The sequence below is a fragment of the Leguminivora glycinivorella genome, chromosome 26 (assembly GCF_023078275.1).
Source record: "Leguminivora glycinivorella isolate SPB_JAAS2020 chromosome 26, LegGlyc_1.1, whole genome shotgun sequence".
NCBI lineage: Eukaryota > Metazoa > Arthropoda > Insecta > Lepidoptera > Tortricidae > Leguminivora > Leguminivora glycinivorella.
The window spans coordinates 10,373,299-10,390,833 of record NC_062996.1 but is presented as its reverse complement, the minus strand read 5'-3'; the positions used below and the strand labels follow the sequence as shown (position 1 = coordinate 10,390,833).

General features: G+C 37.2%; 2 protein-coding genes across 2 annotated transcripts; one reads left to right on the top strand and one right to left on the bottom strand.

Moving 5' to 3' along the window:
• Positions 1–597: 597 nt before the first annotated feature.
• LOC125239637 (zinc finger protein 728-like) lies at positions 598–10,001 on the top strand. The gene is made up of 6 exons (XM_048147282.1): positions 598–822; positions 1,192–1,327; positions 2,600–2,710; positions 5,017–5,142; positions 8,042–8,165; positions 9,121–10,001. Exons 1-6 carry the CDS (start codon positions 685–687, stop codon positions 9,986–9,988), a joined length of 1,503 nt encoding a protein of 500 aa, XP_048003239.1. The 5' UTR covers positions 598–684; the 3' UTR covers positions 9,989–10,001.
• Positions 10,002–10,644: 643 nt separating this feature from the next.
• LOC125239833 (zinc finger protein 43-like) lies at positions 10,645–16,896 on the bottom strand. The gene is made up of 5 exons (XM_048147545.1): positions 16,530–16,896; positions 15,509–15,662; positions 14,902–15,009; positions 14,277–14,384; positions 10,645–12,304 (listed from the first exon to the last, which is right to left on the bottom strand). The coding sequence occupies exons 1-5, from the start codon at positions 16,656–16,658 to the stop codon at positions 11,259–11,261; spliced, it is 1,545 nt and encodes a 514-aa protein (XP_048003502.1). The 5' UTR covers positions 16,659–16,896; the 3' UTR covers positions 10,645–11,258.
• Positions 16,897–17,535: the final 639 nt, after the last annotated feature.

Below are 17,535 nucleotides of genomic sequence, written 5' to 3'. Positions count from 1 at the left end.
CTTGCAGCGGCAGTGAGTGAAATTCGTAATCTGAGTTTTTTCTCTTAAGTCCGAATTACGCTTGACTGTAGATTTCTAATAGGTTTTCCTGTAATCTACATGGAGAGGGCTATCTCGTGTATTTTTTGAAAATTTTACGCTAAGTAGTTTCGGAGATAAGGGGGGAATGGTCATTTTTTGCTTATTTTCTTAAATTATTTCTAAATAACCAAAACAAAAAATATAAAAAAAATATATTTCAGATGCTGATAAAATGCTCTTTCATTTGATATGTAACACAATATAGTTTTAATAACTTTGATTTTTAATTTTCAATTTTACCCCCCAAAAGTGACCCCTGTGATTAAATTTCATTTAATTAAATTACATTTCCGTCTTTGGGCCACAGGTTTACATACGTGTGCCAAATTTCAAGTAAATCGGTCCAGTAGTTTCGGAGAAATCGGCTGTGACAGAGGGACAGACAGACACGCGAGTGATCCTATAAGGGTTCCGTTTTTCCTCTTTGAGGTACGGAACCCTAAAAAGGGAGTTTAGAAAAAAAAACAAACGTCAAAATAAACTGACGGACGGACGATCTTGACTTATGACAATGGGAATATCTAAAACCTATAATAACACGTATTTTATGAATGAAAATATATCAAATACGGTTTTATAATTAACTCTAATAAAGAAGGAAGCATGGATTGGAAGCCAACACCAAATATCTGCAGGTGCTGTCTCGCCGACGGCTGTTATAAAAACATTTCATCTCCCTACTACTTCTCTGGCGAAAATGAAGTTTATGAAGAAATGCTGAAAGAAACTCTTGATATACAGGTGAATATAGTGAAATTCATACCCTAATCTACGATTTCAAGTAGTTTTCTTACCTCTAAATACTAAAATTTTCACTAAAAAATTGTCAAAATATAACTTAAATAAATAATGTATTATTTCATGTTAATATGTGTTATTAACACGTTCGGCCCCTCTTTTGTGTCTGGCGCTGCTGGTTAAGTATTAAATTACGTTAACTAATACAATATTACTTAAGTTTTTTAAGTGTCTGGTTTTGTTGTGCAGCATCTTACCATGTATATTTTGTATTTATGTTAAAATAAAGAACTTATAAAAACAAAAACTTAATGTTCTACCCTACAACTGCAAATATAAGGTAATCACCAATGATTTCATACTGTTGAACAGATTTCTGACCAGTATAGTGTAAATCAACTGATTTGTGAAGACTGCATTGGCCGGCTTCGAGACGCGAGGGCCTTTAAACAAACTATACTTCAGAGTGAGGCTACACTGAGTCGGTACACATTGGAACATATTGAAGGTAAGGGTGTTTTCTAAATTCTAATATTTTCAGGTTTGTCAAACACAAAATTACTAGTAGATGCGACATTTCTTTCTTGGTGGGATGTTAAGTGTATATTCTCAGTAGAATAAGCCTACAACATACATACATAGCAAGAGTAAATAGGTATCTCATAGGTAAGCATGCTCCACCTAAGACCGCATCATCACTTACCATCAGGTGCGATTGTGGTCAAATTACTTGACGACCGGTCTGACGCAGTCGGTAGTGACCCTGCCTGCTGCGCCACGGTCCTGGGTTTGAATCCCGGTAAGGGAATTTATTTGTGTGATGAGCACAGATATTTGTTCCTGAGGCATGGATGTTTTCTATGTATATAAGTATTTATATATTATATATATCGTTGTCTGAGTACCCACAACACGAGCCTTCGTGGGCCTCAGTCAATCTGTGTAAGAATGTCCTATAATATTTATTTATTTATTATTTACCTATTTGAATTTGACCTAAAAAAAAAACATACATACCTACAGCATTTGTGAAAATCAGATATTCAATTTCTTACCTAAACTGTAATAATTTGTACTGACTATGAAATGTAATTTATGAATAAATAATTGATTTTTTTGAAAATACCCATAAAATTATGCAAATTAGATTACTTTTACTTTTATTGTTGAATAAGCAGCAGTTTAAAAACCAACTAGATAAAATAACTATTTAACAAACTTAAAGAACACATCTTAAATAAATAAATAAATATTATAGGACATTCTTACACAGATTGACTGAGGCCCACGGTAAGCTCAAGAAGGCTTGTGTTGTGGGTTCTCAGCAACGATATATACAATATATAAATACTTATATACATAGAAAACATCCATGACTCAGGAACAAATATCTGTGCTCATCACACAAATAAATGCCCTTACCGGGATTCGAACCCGGGACCGCGGCGTAGCAGGCAGGGTCACTACCGACTGCGCCAGACCGGTCGTCAAAAAGAAATAATCGTTAAGTGAAGTTGTTAATCTCGCCTGCCTGATTAATCCATACTAATATTATAAATGGGAAAGTGTATGTGTCTGTTTGTTTGTTCGTCTTTCACAGCAAAACGGAGCGACGAATTGACGTGATTTTTTAAGTGGAGATAGTTGAGGGATAGAGAGTGACATAGGCTACTTTTGTCTCTTTCTAACGCGATTGAAGCTGCGGGAAAAATCTAGTAAATAAATAATAATAGATTTGAAGCCTGAGTGAAGGTGTTAAATATATATTTATTATTTTCAGATATCAACATAAAAGAAGACCTGAAGTTACCGGATGTGAAGGCAGAGCCACTGACTCTTGAAGCTGATTGTGTCAGCACTGGATGCCCCGAGGACAGTCTGGATGATGATGGTAAGTATACAAAAACTTGGCATCCGTGAGCTCGTTGGGTGGACGACATCCGGAAAATTGTGGGTCACAACTGGATAAGACTAGCTCAGGACCGGGACAAGTGGCGTATTAGAAGAGAGGCCTATGCTCAGCAGTGGGCGATAAAGGGCTGATATGATGATGATGATGATGATGATGCAAAAACTGTGCAAAATTTTATTTATTTATTATTATTAATTATTTCGTTTTAGACAGGCAGCTGATGCTGGAACGTCTAAATCAGCCATTCTCAAAGTGTGCTCCGCGGACCCCTAGGGCTCCGCAAAGCCTCTCTGGGGGCTCCGTGTGAATTTTGGGTACCTGATATGCAACTTCAACTCTCTTCCATAAAACCAAATATTCACCAATTGTTAAAAAATAAAAAACAGTTCCATGTATCCTCACATTAGAATCTAGTGATTAGATTTGACTATCATGATTGCTTATTAAAATAAAGATTGCAATAAAAAGAAAAATAATTTAAGGGTTCCGTCAGATGTTTTACTTTCTAAAAGGGTTCCATGGGAAAATAAGTTTGAGAACCGCTGGTCTAAATCATTGTTCACTTTGCACGATTTCACTTCTTAGATAGTTTGTCTAGTCTTTTTTTAACCCCCGACGCAAAAACGAAGGGGTGTTACAAGTTTGACGTGTCTGTCTGTCTGTCTGTGTTTGACTGTCTGTCTGTGTGTGTGTCCGTCTGTGGCATCGTAGCTCCCGAACGGATGAACCGATTTAGATTTAGTTTTTTAGGGTTCCGTAGCCAAAATGGCAAAAACGGAACCCTTATAGTTTCGTCATGTCCGTCTGTCCGTCTGTCCGTCTGTCCGTCTGTCACAGCCGATTTACTCGGAAACTATAAGTACTACAGTGATGAAATTTGATGGGAATATGTGTTGTATGAACCGCTACAAAATTATGACACTAAATAGTAAAAAAAAGAATTGGGGGTGGGGCCCCCCATACATGTAACTGAGGGATGAAAATTTTTTTTTCGATGTACATACCCGTGTGGGGTATCAATGGAAAGGTCTTTTAAAATGATATAAAGTTTTCTAAAAAACATTTTTCTTAAAGTGAACGGTTTTTGAGATATCAGCTCTCAAAGTCGTAAAAAGTATGTCCCCCCCCCTCTATTTTTATAACTACGGGGTATAAAATTCTAAAAAAAATAGAGGTGATGCATGCTAATTAACTCTTTCAACGATTTTTGGTTTGATCAAAGTATCTCTTATAGTTTTTGAGATAGGTTGATTTAACTGTAATTTTGGCAGGTGTATAAATTGACATAATAAGTTTATTATATTTGCTGCTACGGAACCCTTTGTGCGCGAGCCCGACTAGCACTTGGCCGGTTTTTTTTTGTCTGAAAGCTGAGTTAGTCGGGAGTGTTCTTAGCCATGTTTCATGAAAATCGGTCTACTATGTCGCAGTCGGGGGTTTTTTCAAAATTTTAATTTTGTGGTTAGGTTATTAAATTGATTAACACTGGTAGAGTTCACAACTTCAGAGGGTAATTTATTCCAAGCTTGCACTATTCTGTTTGTAATTAAGTTTTTACCGATATTTTTTTTTAATATATAAATGGGCTTACTCTTGACCACAGACTAGGCAAAGGCAAAGACGTGGCCTACGATGGAGTGAGCTCGCCCAGAAGATGCCTGTTCACTCTTGATTTGAAGGTTGTTTTGTGCTTTGTTGTTACAAGTTTTGTGTTGTATTTTCAAATGACTATGACCAGAGTGGGACCCACACACCACCGTAAAGGGTACAGGCCGGGGTTCAGGCAGACCGAAAAAGAGATGGTGGGATGACTTGGATGAATAGGGACCTTGACTGTAGTTAAAATATTTTATACCATGCACGAAATAAAGCATCAGATAATTATGATAAAAAACATGGATAGAAGTTATTTTTAGATCTAATTTCTATCTAATAAATCAGGTAGAAATATATAAAGTAACTGAGTTGACCGTGACGTCACTCAATTCAATTTCATATAAATTCCATATTAGCAAGTCGTTTAAATTCGTTTTGACAGTTCTTAAAAAGAAGCTGATTTGACTAGGAGGCAAGTAGCCTATTCTATCCATGCTGGCAGGATTTTAATCATGCCAGGGTTGAATGGAAGAAGCGAGGGGAGCCCTTTGTCCAGCAGTGCGACACTACACCAGGCTATCAAAAAAAAAAAGATTATGTACTGTACATCAGCCAATTTCAATCCTTTTTCGCACTTGTATCGTAATGTGTATTCTACTACATGATCTGCTCTACTTCCCTTGTGACAGAGATCCTGGCCAACATTAAACTGGAGCTTGCAAAAGATGAAACAAATTTAGAAGGCACCAGGAAGCCTGCGAGACTCAAACGAAAGGCAAAGACAAAGAAAAATAGAATTAAACACGAGAATACAGGTATTTATATTTACATTGGCTTATTACTTAGAAAGAAATAGTTATTTGTTTTACAAGGGGGCAAAGTAGTTGTTTAACTGCACGTGCCAATATTGATACCCGAGCGAGCGAAAGATTCCAGTGGAATCTTGAGCGTTGTGAGGGTTTCAAGGCATGAAAGCTAAACAAATTTTGCCTCCTAGTGAAACACAAATTTTTCACCACACCAACACGAACAAAATACTGACTATAAAACATCAAACTAAATCAAATCCATCAATCTATTCAATATGTATGATTCAAAATCATCATTATAAATTCTACCAAACAGCTTAAGACATCAAGTTAAAATTTGTATGAATTTACTTTGCACTTCTGTGGATAAAATGCAATTTTGCTATCTGTTTTCGAATAGCAAAGTAAGCCTTTACCAGTTGGTGTGGTGAAAAATCATTTATTATTTATAAGTATTTATATATTATATATATCGTTGTCTGAGTACCCACAACACAAGCCTTCTTGAGCTTACCGTGGGCCTCAGTCAATCTGTGTAAGAATGTCCTATAATATTAATTAATTAATTAATTTATTTATTTATTTATTTATTTATTAGCACAAAATACATACCAATAACTATCTTTACTAGAATTCCCAAGTTGAAAGGGGGGCTCCTTTCCATTTTAGCATTTTCGCTACAACTTACGCTAATTGGGGTGTCCCAAATTCTAAATGCCCTTATATGAATTGTCGTATCTTTATTTATTTATTATTTGGAGAACCAACAGCTTACAATTCAGAATAAATAATATATAATATAACCCTAGTAACAAACAGCCAATTATAGGTTCCCACCTTATTATAATCATTGCATTTAACACCTAAAAACACCTCGTAAAAGTTGACGGCGCTTATTTGTAAAGTTTTTTCACAAAAATACAAATACAAAATAATTTATTCAGCAAATAGGCCATAGGGGCACTTTTACACAGTGACAATATTACACACTAAGCGGTTGTGCTCTGGGTTGGCAACGCGCACGTGACACTCCTTGAGTTGCAGGCGTCCATAGGTGACGGTGACCGCTTTCCATCAGGCGGACCGTAGCTTGTTTGCCACCGACGTAGTATTAAAAAAAAAGGTATTTCGTAATTTATGATTTTTATTAGAAAACACATTATTACAGTGCTCGCAACCACAGTATAAGGATATATCAGTAGTTAATCTCCGGCAGCGGCGGCGCGGTCGTTACTACTGCGCAAGGTCACGCAGGGTTGTACATGTACAACGTTACTATAATCGACTTCGTACAATGTAAGTTGTTGTAAATCTAATAGGTACTATTAACTGTAAGTAGGTTTTAGTATAACAATACCACGTCATGACACCACATTAGTCAGTATTGAAGACACAAAAAATCATTATAAATATATTACTCTCATACGCGCAATAGTAGATTGTGTAACAATAATTGCAAAAGCGTTAATTTAAGTGTTCATTTTATATGTTTTCTCTAGAATACACCCAATCCATCACAATAAAAAAAAGATTCGTTTGAACTAGAAACGTAGGTACCTACTGTCCTACTCGTATTAGTAACTGTGTATGGCGCTATGCTAGTACCAACGCTCTTTCTACCTTTTTATCTAATAAAGATTCAAGTACGTATTTGTTTCTTAAATACTGACGAAATCATATTTACATAAAATGTTTGAATAGATGTTTGCACAATATTTAAGTAGGTACCAAACTTTCGAGCTAGATAGATCGCAGCATCTACCTAAATGTCGTTACAGATAAATCCTTATTGATTTTAATGTGTCATTCTAGCTTTAAATCTCACTTTTACGCCATTTACGTAAGCAATAATGTACCTAACACTGCAAATATATAACAACCACTTACTTTTCTGGGTGTCTAGGAATTCTAAAGAATGACATTTCCGCATTTTGAGAACTTTCCATACACCCATAAACACTACAGTAACGAAAATATGTCTTCGGTGCTGACGTCATTTTCTCCCGAACTCAACACGTCAACACAGCGCGCAAACGCGGCCCCGACTGTCCAGCCCAATAATCACCAGTTTCGCATGTTTTCGCCGCATGCGAGGGGAGGGAGGGGGACACACCGCGCGGCGTGAAGTTTGTAAGAAGAGTTATTACTGGTTTTATACTGTGTCGCAACGCAACGTTCTGTGAGACCCAGTTTTACGTGCTCAACTTTCAAATATAAATAAATAAATATTGGGGACACCTTACACAGATTAACTTAGCCCCAAACTAAGCAAAGCTTGTACATACTATGGGTACTAAGCGACGGTATACATACTTGAATAGATAAATACATACTTATATACATAGAAAACATCCATGACTCAGGAACAAATATCTGTGCTCATCACACAAATAAATGCCCTTTACCGGGATTCGAACCCAGGACCGCGGCTTAGCAGGCAGGGTCACTACCGACTAAGCCAGACCGGTCGAACTTTCAAATAAATGCCCTTACCAGGTTTCGAACCCAGGACCTTTGCATAATATATGCATTTATTTCTAAGATATGGTAAAGTTTTGTTTAGTAAAATAATTAAATACCAGGCTAGGCTAGGCCACCAGACCGGTCGTCAATGCTTAAATTAAATAAATAAATATTATAGGACATTCTTACACAGATTGACGTAGCCCTACGGTAAGCTCAAGAAGGCTTGTATTGTGGGTACTCAGACAACGATATACATAATATACAAATACTTATATACATAGAAAACATCCATGACTCAAGAACAAATATCTGTGCTCATCAGTCATCACACAAATAAATGCCCTTATCGGGATTCGAACGCAGGACCGCGGCTTAGCAGGCAGAGTCACTACCCGCTAGGCCAGACCGGTGGTCAAATAATAAAGAAACTGTCTTTCAGACTGTGATCAGGACAAGTTGAAGGCGTTAGCAGAGCGCCGCGGCACCGGACCGCTGCTTAGAGAGAACTCGCTCAAGTTGCTCGCGAATTCTACCATGTGTGTCTTCCAGTGGAACAAGAGCTGGTAAGTTTTAATCTTATACTTTTAAACGAGCAATTCTTGTATATTTATTTATTTATTTATATATTTATTTATTTACACTGACGATCTCGGAAACCGCTCTAACGATTTCGCAGAAATTTGTTATGTGGGGGTTTTTGGGGGTGAAAAATCGGTCTAACTTATCCTTAGGTCCCGGAAAACGCGAATTTTCAAGTTTTCATGCGTTTTTCTTCGCGCGCCATCTCGTGTGCAGTAGTTGTACTGTTAAGACAGAATTCTTTCGGTCGATGTAAGTACTATTTATTGCAAACACTAGATGGCGACACAGGTCAAGGCTAAAACGAATAGAAAAATACACTATTTGAGTTTTTGTGGCGAAATGCGCGCCATCTCGTGTGGAGTAGTTGTGTTGTTAAGGCTGAGAATTCTTTCGCTCGATGTAGGTACTATTCATTTTTGAACTAGATGGCGACACATGTCAAGGATACGAAACAGAACCGAGCGAAGCTCGGTTGCCCAGATATTGTATACTTAACCCTTAAACCGCCGTAGTCCGATATATAAGGCAAACAGTATCCAGCCTAGGCACTGGTCCCACCGCGAGCTAGTAAGCTATGAGCTATCGGCTATAAAAACGAACAAAAGATCACTCCCACTGGTGGCCGAGCCGGGAATCGAACCCGGCTCTTCAGCTTACGCGGCTAACGTCTTCACCACTAGACCACCCACCCGCCGTGGTACCCGACGAAATTTGTGAAAAACGTGTATCGTAATACACGTGTGACAAGGAAATTCGTAACTCTTGTCGATTTAAAACATTCCCTTCGGTCGTGTTCTAATATATCTCCACTCGTTCCGAACTTCCTCTTTTCCGCACTTGTATCGTAATGTACTATTTTATTTCTTGTGACTTATAGCCCAATCTATTAAACCTCGAACAATTTAACATGTCTTAAGCTGAGTTCACACATTACAGGTACCGATGCTTTTGCTGCAAAGAGCCTTTCCCCGACATGACCGGCTTAAAACAGCACACAGAAACCACGCACACTCTAGAACATATCAAGAAGAAGATCATTCTCCAGCAGAACCGACTCGTCAAAGTAGAAGTCTCGGACTTAAGCTGCAAAATCTGCCAAAAACCTGTAGAAAATATACAAAAACTAAAAACACACTTAGAAGAACATAACCTCAAAATTGAAGGCGAAGACCTATTAGTTCCATTTAAAATAGAAACTGATTTAAAATGCCAGATATGCTCGGAAAAATTCTCTGTTTTTAGATTATTAAATATGCATATGAATAAACATTTTCAAAAGCAGGTCTGCCATATATGCGGCGCTGCGTTCTCTAATTTAGTATTTTTAAATTTACACAAAACGCGTTCTCATAGACCGCTCCATTGCAAACATTGCAACGATGTTTTTTCAAATAAAATCGATAAAAAACATCACGAGATTTCAATTCATAATGTAAAATACGAAAGAAAACTTCGCTTTCCATGCCCTTATTGCAATGAAAGATTTTTTCAAGAGAATTTTAAAGTTTTGCATCTAGTAGAGAAACATGGGTTACCAAAACCGAATCATAAATGTCTGATATGTGAAAAATCGTTTGTAACTCGAAGTTTATGTAATAATCATATGAAAAACGTTCACATGAAGGAGAAAAATCACGAATGCGAAATTTGCCATAATCTTTTTTATACTAAATCGGATGTGACGCGTCATAGGGTAACCCATACGGGGGAAAAGCGGTTTTCCTGTAGTTTGTGCAGTAACCCGTTTGCTACTAAGGATTCTTTGAGGCGGCATATGAAGAGGACACATGTGGGTTTGCATTAAATTGTTGAAGTTATGTTGTGTTTTATTTATTTAGAAACCCAAATTTTGCATACAACAGTGTTATTACAACAGTGGCATATTTCACAATAGTGACACTTCGCTGTTTATTGCCTGTTCAATAAAGATAAATAAAGGGCAATAAATAAAATGCATCAGAAAATGAAATGCACAAATTTAAAAACAGATTTTATTTACAAAAATATTTACACATGTGCAATAGTTATTTGTTACACTCGGGTGCAAATGTATTTTACTTCTCGTGTGTTGAAAAACGAGCAAGTTCAGGATTCTATTCTCGAACCACTCGCTTCGCTCGTGGTTCAACTATAGCATCCTTTCGCTTGCTCGTTTTTCAACACACGAAAAGTAAAATACATTTGCACCCGAGTGTAACACAAAACTTTTCCCCTCACTATAGCGAGGAAACTACAACGCAAAAAACGCGTTTATCACTGCTTCCAGTAGTTCCACAGGTGGCAAAACATCTTCATCCCTAGATTAGTCTACTTTTATCAATTTTAAAGCAGAAATTTTGCCTCTACTCAAGATAAAATTACTTTATCCACTAGTGGATAAAATGCGTTTTTACCCGCTGGTATTAAAGGACAAAACACGTGTTTCCGAGCTAGTGAGGGGAAAAATATATAACAGTGGGGCCTTCCACGACCTGTCAAAAATTACATGATAGACGAATGTTCGAAATGTCAGCGTAGGTAATTCAATACATTTAGTTGAAATTTTGGTTATTACTTCGCGACTGGGATAAAAACATGATGTATTGGGCATTTTCAAAGATTGGGACTGCAATGTCACAGTTTCGTTTTCTTTCAACCCCTTATTTGCCAAGAGTGGCACTGAAGCTTTAGTAGTTTCATGTGTTCTGCCTACCCCTTTATGGGATACAGGCGTGATTGTGTGTGTGTGGGACCCAAAATTAGTGAACGTTGTTAACAAAAATTAACTCGATGTCAGTTTTGTGACGACAAAAATATTGCTTTTGTGTGTAGCAATATTCTTCATTTATAACATGAAAAAAGTTGGTTTTTAGATCAATTTTATTCTTAATTGTCGTCACAAAATCGTCATCGAGTTAATTTTTACAATTTTTGGGTTCCAATTTTTGAAAATACCCATATATCAAGGGCGGCTTCTAACAGCCTCTCGTTCGTAATCCTTCACTTTCCGCCCTTAATACACAATGTACTATTTCAGTAGACATGGTGTTTTTTCCGCACTAGTTCTAAATTAGCACATTTCTCAGGTCATAATTTCAAACGGCCGTATTATGCATCGCCTCCAAAGTCAACCCTTCACTAAACAGCCTTCCATCCATCCTGCGTCCATGACGGTTCTTCAAATGCTTACTCAACGAATATTTCATTTTAAACTTGCACGCGCAGTGTTCACAAGCATATGGTTTTATCTCCACATCAGTATGCGTCCTTCTTATATGTTTTCTCATACCATGTGCTGTGAAAAAACTCATATGACATATCCCACATATATGATTTCTTTCAGCATTATGTATTCTACGTATATGTAATTTCAAGTTATTTGGTGTTAAAAATATTTTATTACACACATCACAAGTTGCTAAAGGTCTTTTTGCACCGTGTACTTGATAATTATGTTCTTTATATAAATAAGAATACTTAAAAGTAATATTACACTCTAGGCACTTTCGTGAATTCTGCCGTCCGGTGATTTTAACTTCCTTACACGTACATTTATCTTGTAAGCATTGTTTGCATTTCCTTAAATGTACAACTCTTCTATGTACGTCTAAGTTCTTGAAGTTTATGTAAGCAGCCCCGCAGGTCTCACAGACGTAGTTAGGGAAATGAGAATTCATATGCATACTTAGATATGCGAAAGTATTGCAAAGTAAGCTACATATAGCGCAGTAGAAACCTTTATCTAGTTTGAAAGGTATTAGTAAGTGTCCATCATCGGTGAAATTGAAATCATGGATGACTGTTAGGTGTTCTTGTAAGTCTTCGATGGTGTTGCAAGGTTCGAGACACCTAGCGCAGTGAAGCGAGGAGATGTCTACCTTTTTGTAGCATAGATGTGAGACCGGATTGATTTTGATGTTGAATTCTTTAGTATGCGAGTGTGTTTGTGAATGATCTCGAAGTTGTGCTATGTCGGGGTATGATTGGAAGCAGTAGTGGCAGCTGAACTTGGCTCGTCCGGCTTTAAAGAGGCACATGTTGGAGTTCCGGACTAGCTTGAGAGAGTTGGAACGCATATCAAGGTGCCGTTGAGTCACATCGGTTTGTGTCTTCTTTTGTTTCTCTTTTCTCGGTTTAGGGGCTGAAAACGAAAAGAAAACACTTAGAGGTTGATTATTTACCTATATGGATGTTTATTAAGGCACTTGCAGTGATTTTTGAGGTGAACTAGGGCTCGCGATAAATTCGAAATTTGCGGATTGCTCCGTACAAACTTCCAAACCCCCATTTTAGGGTATTGGGGGGTCAGAAAGAGACAAAAAGTAGCCTATGTCATTCTTCACCCCTTCAACTATTTCTACTTGACTACTAGAAATCACATCAATTCGTGGCTCTGTTTTGCCTTGAAAACAAACACGACATACAGTTTCTCCCATATAATATTAAGTATGGATAAATTTGTAAAGGTAGGAAAAATGGAGCTAAAGAATTACGAACAGGCTAGTTTCCTACTAGTCGAATCAGCATCTTTTTAAGAACTGTAAAACGATTTGCTAATATGAATTTACTGTGAAATACTGAGAAGTGGCGTCACCGTCAATTCATTTACTTTATAAATTACTAGCTTTTACCCGCGGCTTCGCTCGCGTTAGAAAGAGACAAAAAGTAGCCTATGTCACTCTCCATCCCTTCAACTATCTCCGCTTAAAAAAAACGCGTCAATTCGTCACTTCGTTTTTCCGTGAAAGACGGACAAACAAACAGACACACACGCTTTCCCATTTATAATATTAGTATGGATGTTTAAACATAACTAATGTCCATATATTTCTTCTAATTATGTGCACTTCACTGAAAAAATATTTTATTTGAAGTGTAGAAAACTAGCCTATTGGTATCCTAGAGATTGTACTATCTTATACTTTTAAACGAGCAATTCTTGTATATTTATTTATTTATTTATTTATATATATATTTATTTACACTGACGATCTCGGAAACCGCTCTAACGATTTCGCAGAAATTTGTTATGTGGGGGTTTTTGGGGGTGAAAAATCGGTCTAACTTATCCTTAGGTCCCGGAAAACGCGAATTTTCGAGTTTTCATGCGTTTTTCTTCGCGCGCCATCTCGTGTGCAGTAGTTGTACTGTTAAGACAGAATTCTTTCGGTCGATGTAAGTACTATTTATTGCAAACACTAGATGGCGACACAGGTCAAGGCTAAAACGAATAGAAAATACACTATTTGAGTTTTTGTGGCGAAATGCGCGCCATCTCGTGTGGAGTAGTTGTGTTGTTAAGGCTGAGAATTCTTTCGCTCGATGTAGGTACTATTCAAATTTGAACTAGATGGCGACACATGTCAAGGATACGAAACAGAACCGAGCGAAGCTCGGTTGCCCAGATATTATAAGATAAGATGGGAGGACGAACTCAATCTCAGTGGGCCCGAAGTGGAGAAGAGTGGCCCAATGGAAAGAGCTAGAGGAGGCCTTTGCCAAGCGGCACACTGAATTAATAGATATACTCTAATTAAGAAAAAACCGGCCAAGAGCGTGTCGGGCCACGCTCAGTGTAGGGTTCCGTAGTTTTCCGTATTTTTCTCAAAACTACTGAACCTATCAAGTTCAAAATAATTTTCCTAGAAAGTCTTTATAAAGTTCTAATTTTGTGATTTTTTTCATATTAAATTTTTTAAACATATGGTTCACAAGTTACAGGGGGGGGGACGCACTTTTTTTTCCTTTAGGAGCGATTATTTCCGAAAATATTAATATTATCAAAAAACAATCTTAGTAAACCCTTACTCGTTTTTAAATACCTATCCAACAATATATCACACGTAGGGGTAGGAATGAAAAAAAATATCAGCCCCACTTTACCCTAATAAAACATTTTTTTCCATTTTTTATTTTTGCACTTTGTCGGCGTGATTGATATACATATCGGTAAAAATATTGGTACCAAATTTCATCTTTCTAGTGCTAACGGTTACTGAGATTATCCGCGGACGGACGGACGGACAGACAGACATGGCGAAACTATAAGGGTTTCTAGTTGACTACGGAACCCTAAAAAGGGGCTAATAAGATAGAAATTAGTAATTACTAACCAACTTTACGTTTAGGGCTCGCTAACTCCGGGTCCAGGAGGCTCCGCATCTCGTCGCCGGCGCCCGCCACGCAGGACCCGTCCTCCAGCTTTATGATGTAGATCTCATCTGGAACGTACAAAATAACAGATATTAATAGGACATTCTTATATAGATTGACTGAGGCCCACGGCAAGCTTAAGATTGTGTTGTGGGTACTCAGACAACAATATACATAATACATACTCAGTTAAAAGATATTGAGAAAAAATATTTCCGTTTTCATAAAGGTTCCGCTCTCGACTGTTTCCTCCTTCAAAACTTAATCAATCGTAACGAAATTTGAGAATCTGAATAACAATGAAGTAATCTGTGTCGGACCGTTTAGTTTTTTTGGCTAATTGTCACCAATTTTGAGTAACACATCTTTTTTACGCCAGCAATATCGCCGTTTTTGGAAATTTTTGATGGGCTGTAGCTTCTTTAAAAATAAGAATATCAAAAAATCAAAACGGTCCAACACAGATAAAAATAATAATAATCAGTGCTCTTCAAAACCAGGGAGGAAATAGACGAGAGTGTTTGTATGGAGAATTGACCACTCCTTTAGCGTCTTAATGTAATACAAGAATATGATATTACTTACCATCATCGTTGCTCTCAGTGAACTGTGTGAAATCGAAGCCCTCATAGGAAAGCTCCACCTCACATTCTTCCACCTTTATGTGTTCCTCTTTTACCACCTCTTCTGCTTCTGTAAATAAATTACCAAATAACTGTTCTGTGATATATGTCTTTTTCAATCAAAAGAAGTAACCTTTTGATTTGAAAGGCCTGGCCCCATAGCGATGCGACGCGAAACGCCACCGAAACGCCGCAGAAATGTAGTCTGGCTCTGTCGCGCCAATACGCAGGAGCGAGAGATATAGATAGCTACGAAAGAGATACGAACAATTGACAAAGAAGTGCTACTTCCATAAAAGTTTGACTACTTTTATTCCACTTTTTTGTAGGTCAAATTTAACCTGCACAAAACAACAAAAGTAAATAAAAAGCTCATATCATATACCTAGCTAAAAATTATGTTGTCTTGTCAGCTAGTGGTTAAGTTAAACAAGGTTAGCTAGAAGAGATCCCTTAAAGGGATAAGCTCGCTTTTGTACATAACCATTATGAATTATTCACTGTACTTGTAATTTGTTCTGTGCAATAAAGTGTTTACTAATACTACTACTTTTTAAAACATATCCCACCATCATCCTCCGACTCCATCTTCGTATTCTTCAGTTTCTGCGAGATGGCCTTCCCGGCTCCTATGACCTGAGCCTTGAACGCCGAAGCCTCCCGCAGACGTAAGATGCAGTCCTCGCAGATCTGGCACTTGCCACCCACATCGTCGTTGGATATCTGTTGGTAATATTTAGTTAAAACAGAACAAAACTGTTTCTTTAAAGTCACCATTGTTGCCCCACTGTGCAAGCGCGGATCCAGCTTCGTGCCCAGGGAGGGGGGGGGGGGGATCACGTGGTAAAGGCCCGGGGCCCAGAGGGGGAGTCACGTGGTCTATTTGTATGGCCATTTGGCCAACCTAGGCTCCAGGGGGGTTCATGACCCCCATGACCCCCCCCCCTGGATCCGCGCATGCCACTGTGTGACCCTTCATTGGTCATTGCCTGTCCAACAAGGAAATATTGATCTACGGTCCTGGGTTCAAATCCCGGTAAAGGCATTTATTTGTGTGATGGCAGATATTTGTTCCTGAGTCATGGATATTTCCTATGTATATAAGTATGTATATTGTCGCCTAGCACCCATAGTACATACAAGCTTTGCTTAGTTTGGGGATTGGTTTATCTGTGTAAGATCTCCCCAAAATCATGCCATCAAAGAAATAACTGAACTGATCAATGTAGATAATTGTAATATATAAACAACTATAATAATCTCAATTATTACGGATCAAAGTTCAATACCAGAACAATAACATGGTATCTAAATATTCATAGTTTGGATGTAGGTTAATTCTTGTAAACACTAAATACTTTTAACATGATGTAAGAGCTCACACACTATTATACTCAATCTAGTATGCTGTATGTAGTACTAAATTGTATCTTTACAGAAAATAACACGCAAAAAAAAGTGTTATGCTAATCCAATAAGTAAACCAAAAGTATAAGCATACACAGACCTCACACATAATAAAATCAACTGTTTCAGCAAGATCCTGAATGCTAAGTCCTAAATATCAAGGATAATGAGCAAATAACTTACAAAAATATTGAACGTATCTAACATCATATCGGAATACACTTCCTTGCGTCCATCTTCCTCGTATTCCTCCGAAATGTCTTTGTCACAGCCAACTGCGAGACAACACCGACACAAGTCTAACTGCCTCATGATTCTAATTATTCAAGAAACATTATTACAAATTAAAACCAGATTGAAAATATGGAAAACACTTCGACACGGTTGCCCGCCATTACAGAGTTGTATTTCTGTGGTTAACAAACAACAAATGCGTTTTCCGACAAATAATATTTTCAATATGTTACGTAATGACTTTTATCTCAATAAAAATGCAAATTTAAATGAAATAAATCAATATAAGAATTTACTGTAGTAAAATTAGACAAATCACCTAAAAAATAATGAAATCGTAAGTATTTTTAAGATTTCTAGGAACTATAAATACGACTGTCAAAAATAGTCCAGTAAAAATCAAGCTCTTTTTATATTATCCAATAAAAAGTAAGCATACTTTTTAAAGACCAATCAGCAGTCAGCAGCGTGATACATAGTGACATCTAGTTATTTTACCTGGAAATATACAGAATCTGTCAGCCACATCGAGTCGTAGTAGTTTTATTTATATAGGGTAGATGGCAGTACTAATGAAGGAATTTAGTAACTTTACTCTTAAACTAGATGGCGGTAAGGTAAGAAAGTAATTGCTTTGAAATTACTATTTTTTAATTTCTTTATAATTTTATTATTTGTGTTTGAATAGATCATCATCATCATCACTAAACTTATATCATTTTGTTGTTCAATTACATTACCCAACAACATTACGAATCATGTCGAATTCTACAAACTAAGTATATCAAGTTACTACCTTATTATACTCATAATAAGGTTCATTATGATCTCATCAAGCTAATTTTGGCCATCTATCCATACTTAATATTATAAATGGGAAAGTGTGTGTGTCTGTTTGTTTGTCCGTCTTTCACGGCAAAACAGAGCGACGGTTTGACATGATTTTTTAAAGTTG

Coding starts and splice junctions, on each gene's coding strand:
- LOC125239833 (XM_048147545.1), bottom strand. CDS start 16,658: ATGAGGCAGTTAGACTTGTGTCGGTGTTGTCTCGCAGTTGGCTGTGAC. Junction 15,663..16,529: donor TAGATACGTTCAATATTTTT/GTAAGTTATTTG, acceptor TATTACCAACAG/ATATCCAACGACGATGTGGG. Junction 14,385..14,901: donor CACTGAGAGCAACGATGATG/GTAAGTAATATC, acceptor TGTACGTTCCAG/ATGAGATCTACATCATAAAG.
- LOC125239637 (XM_048147282.1), top strand. CDS start 685: ATGGATTGGAAGCCAACACCAAATATCTGCAGGTGCTGTCTCGCCGAC. Junction 1,328..2,599: donor CACATTGGAACATATTGAAG/GTAAGGGTGTTT, acceptor TATTATTTTCAG/ATATCAACATAAAAGAAGAC. Junction 2,711..5,016: donor GGACAGTCTGGATGATGATG/GTAAGTATACAA, acceptor CCCTTGTGACAG/AGATCCTGGCCAACATTAAA.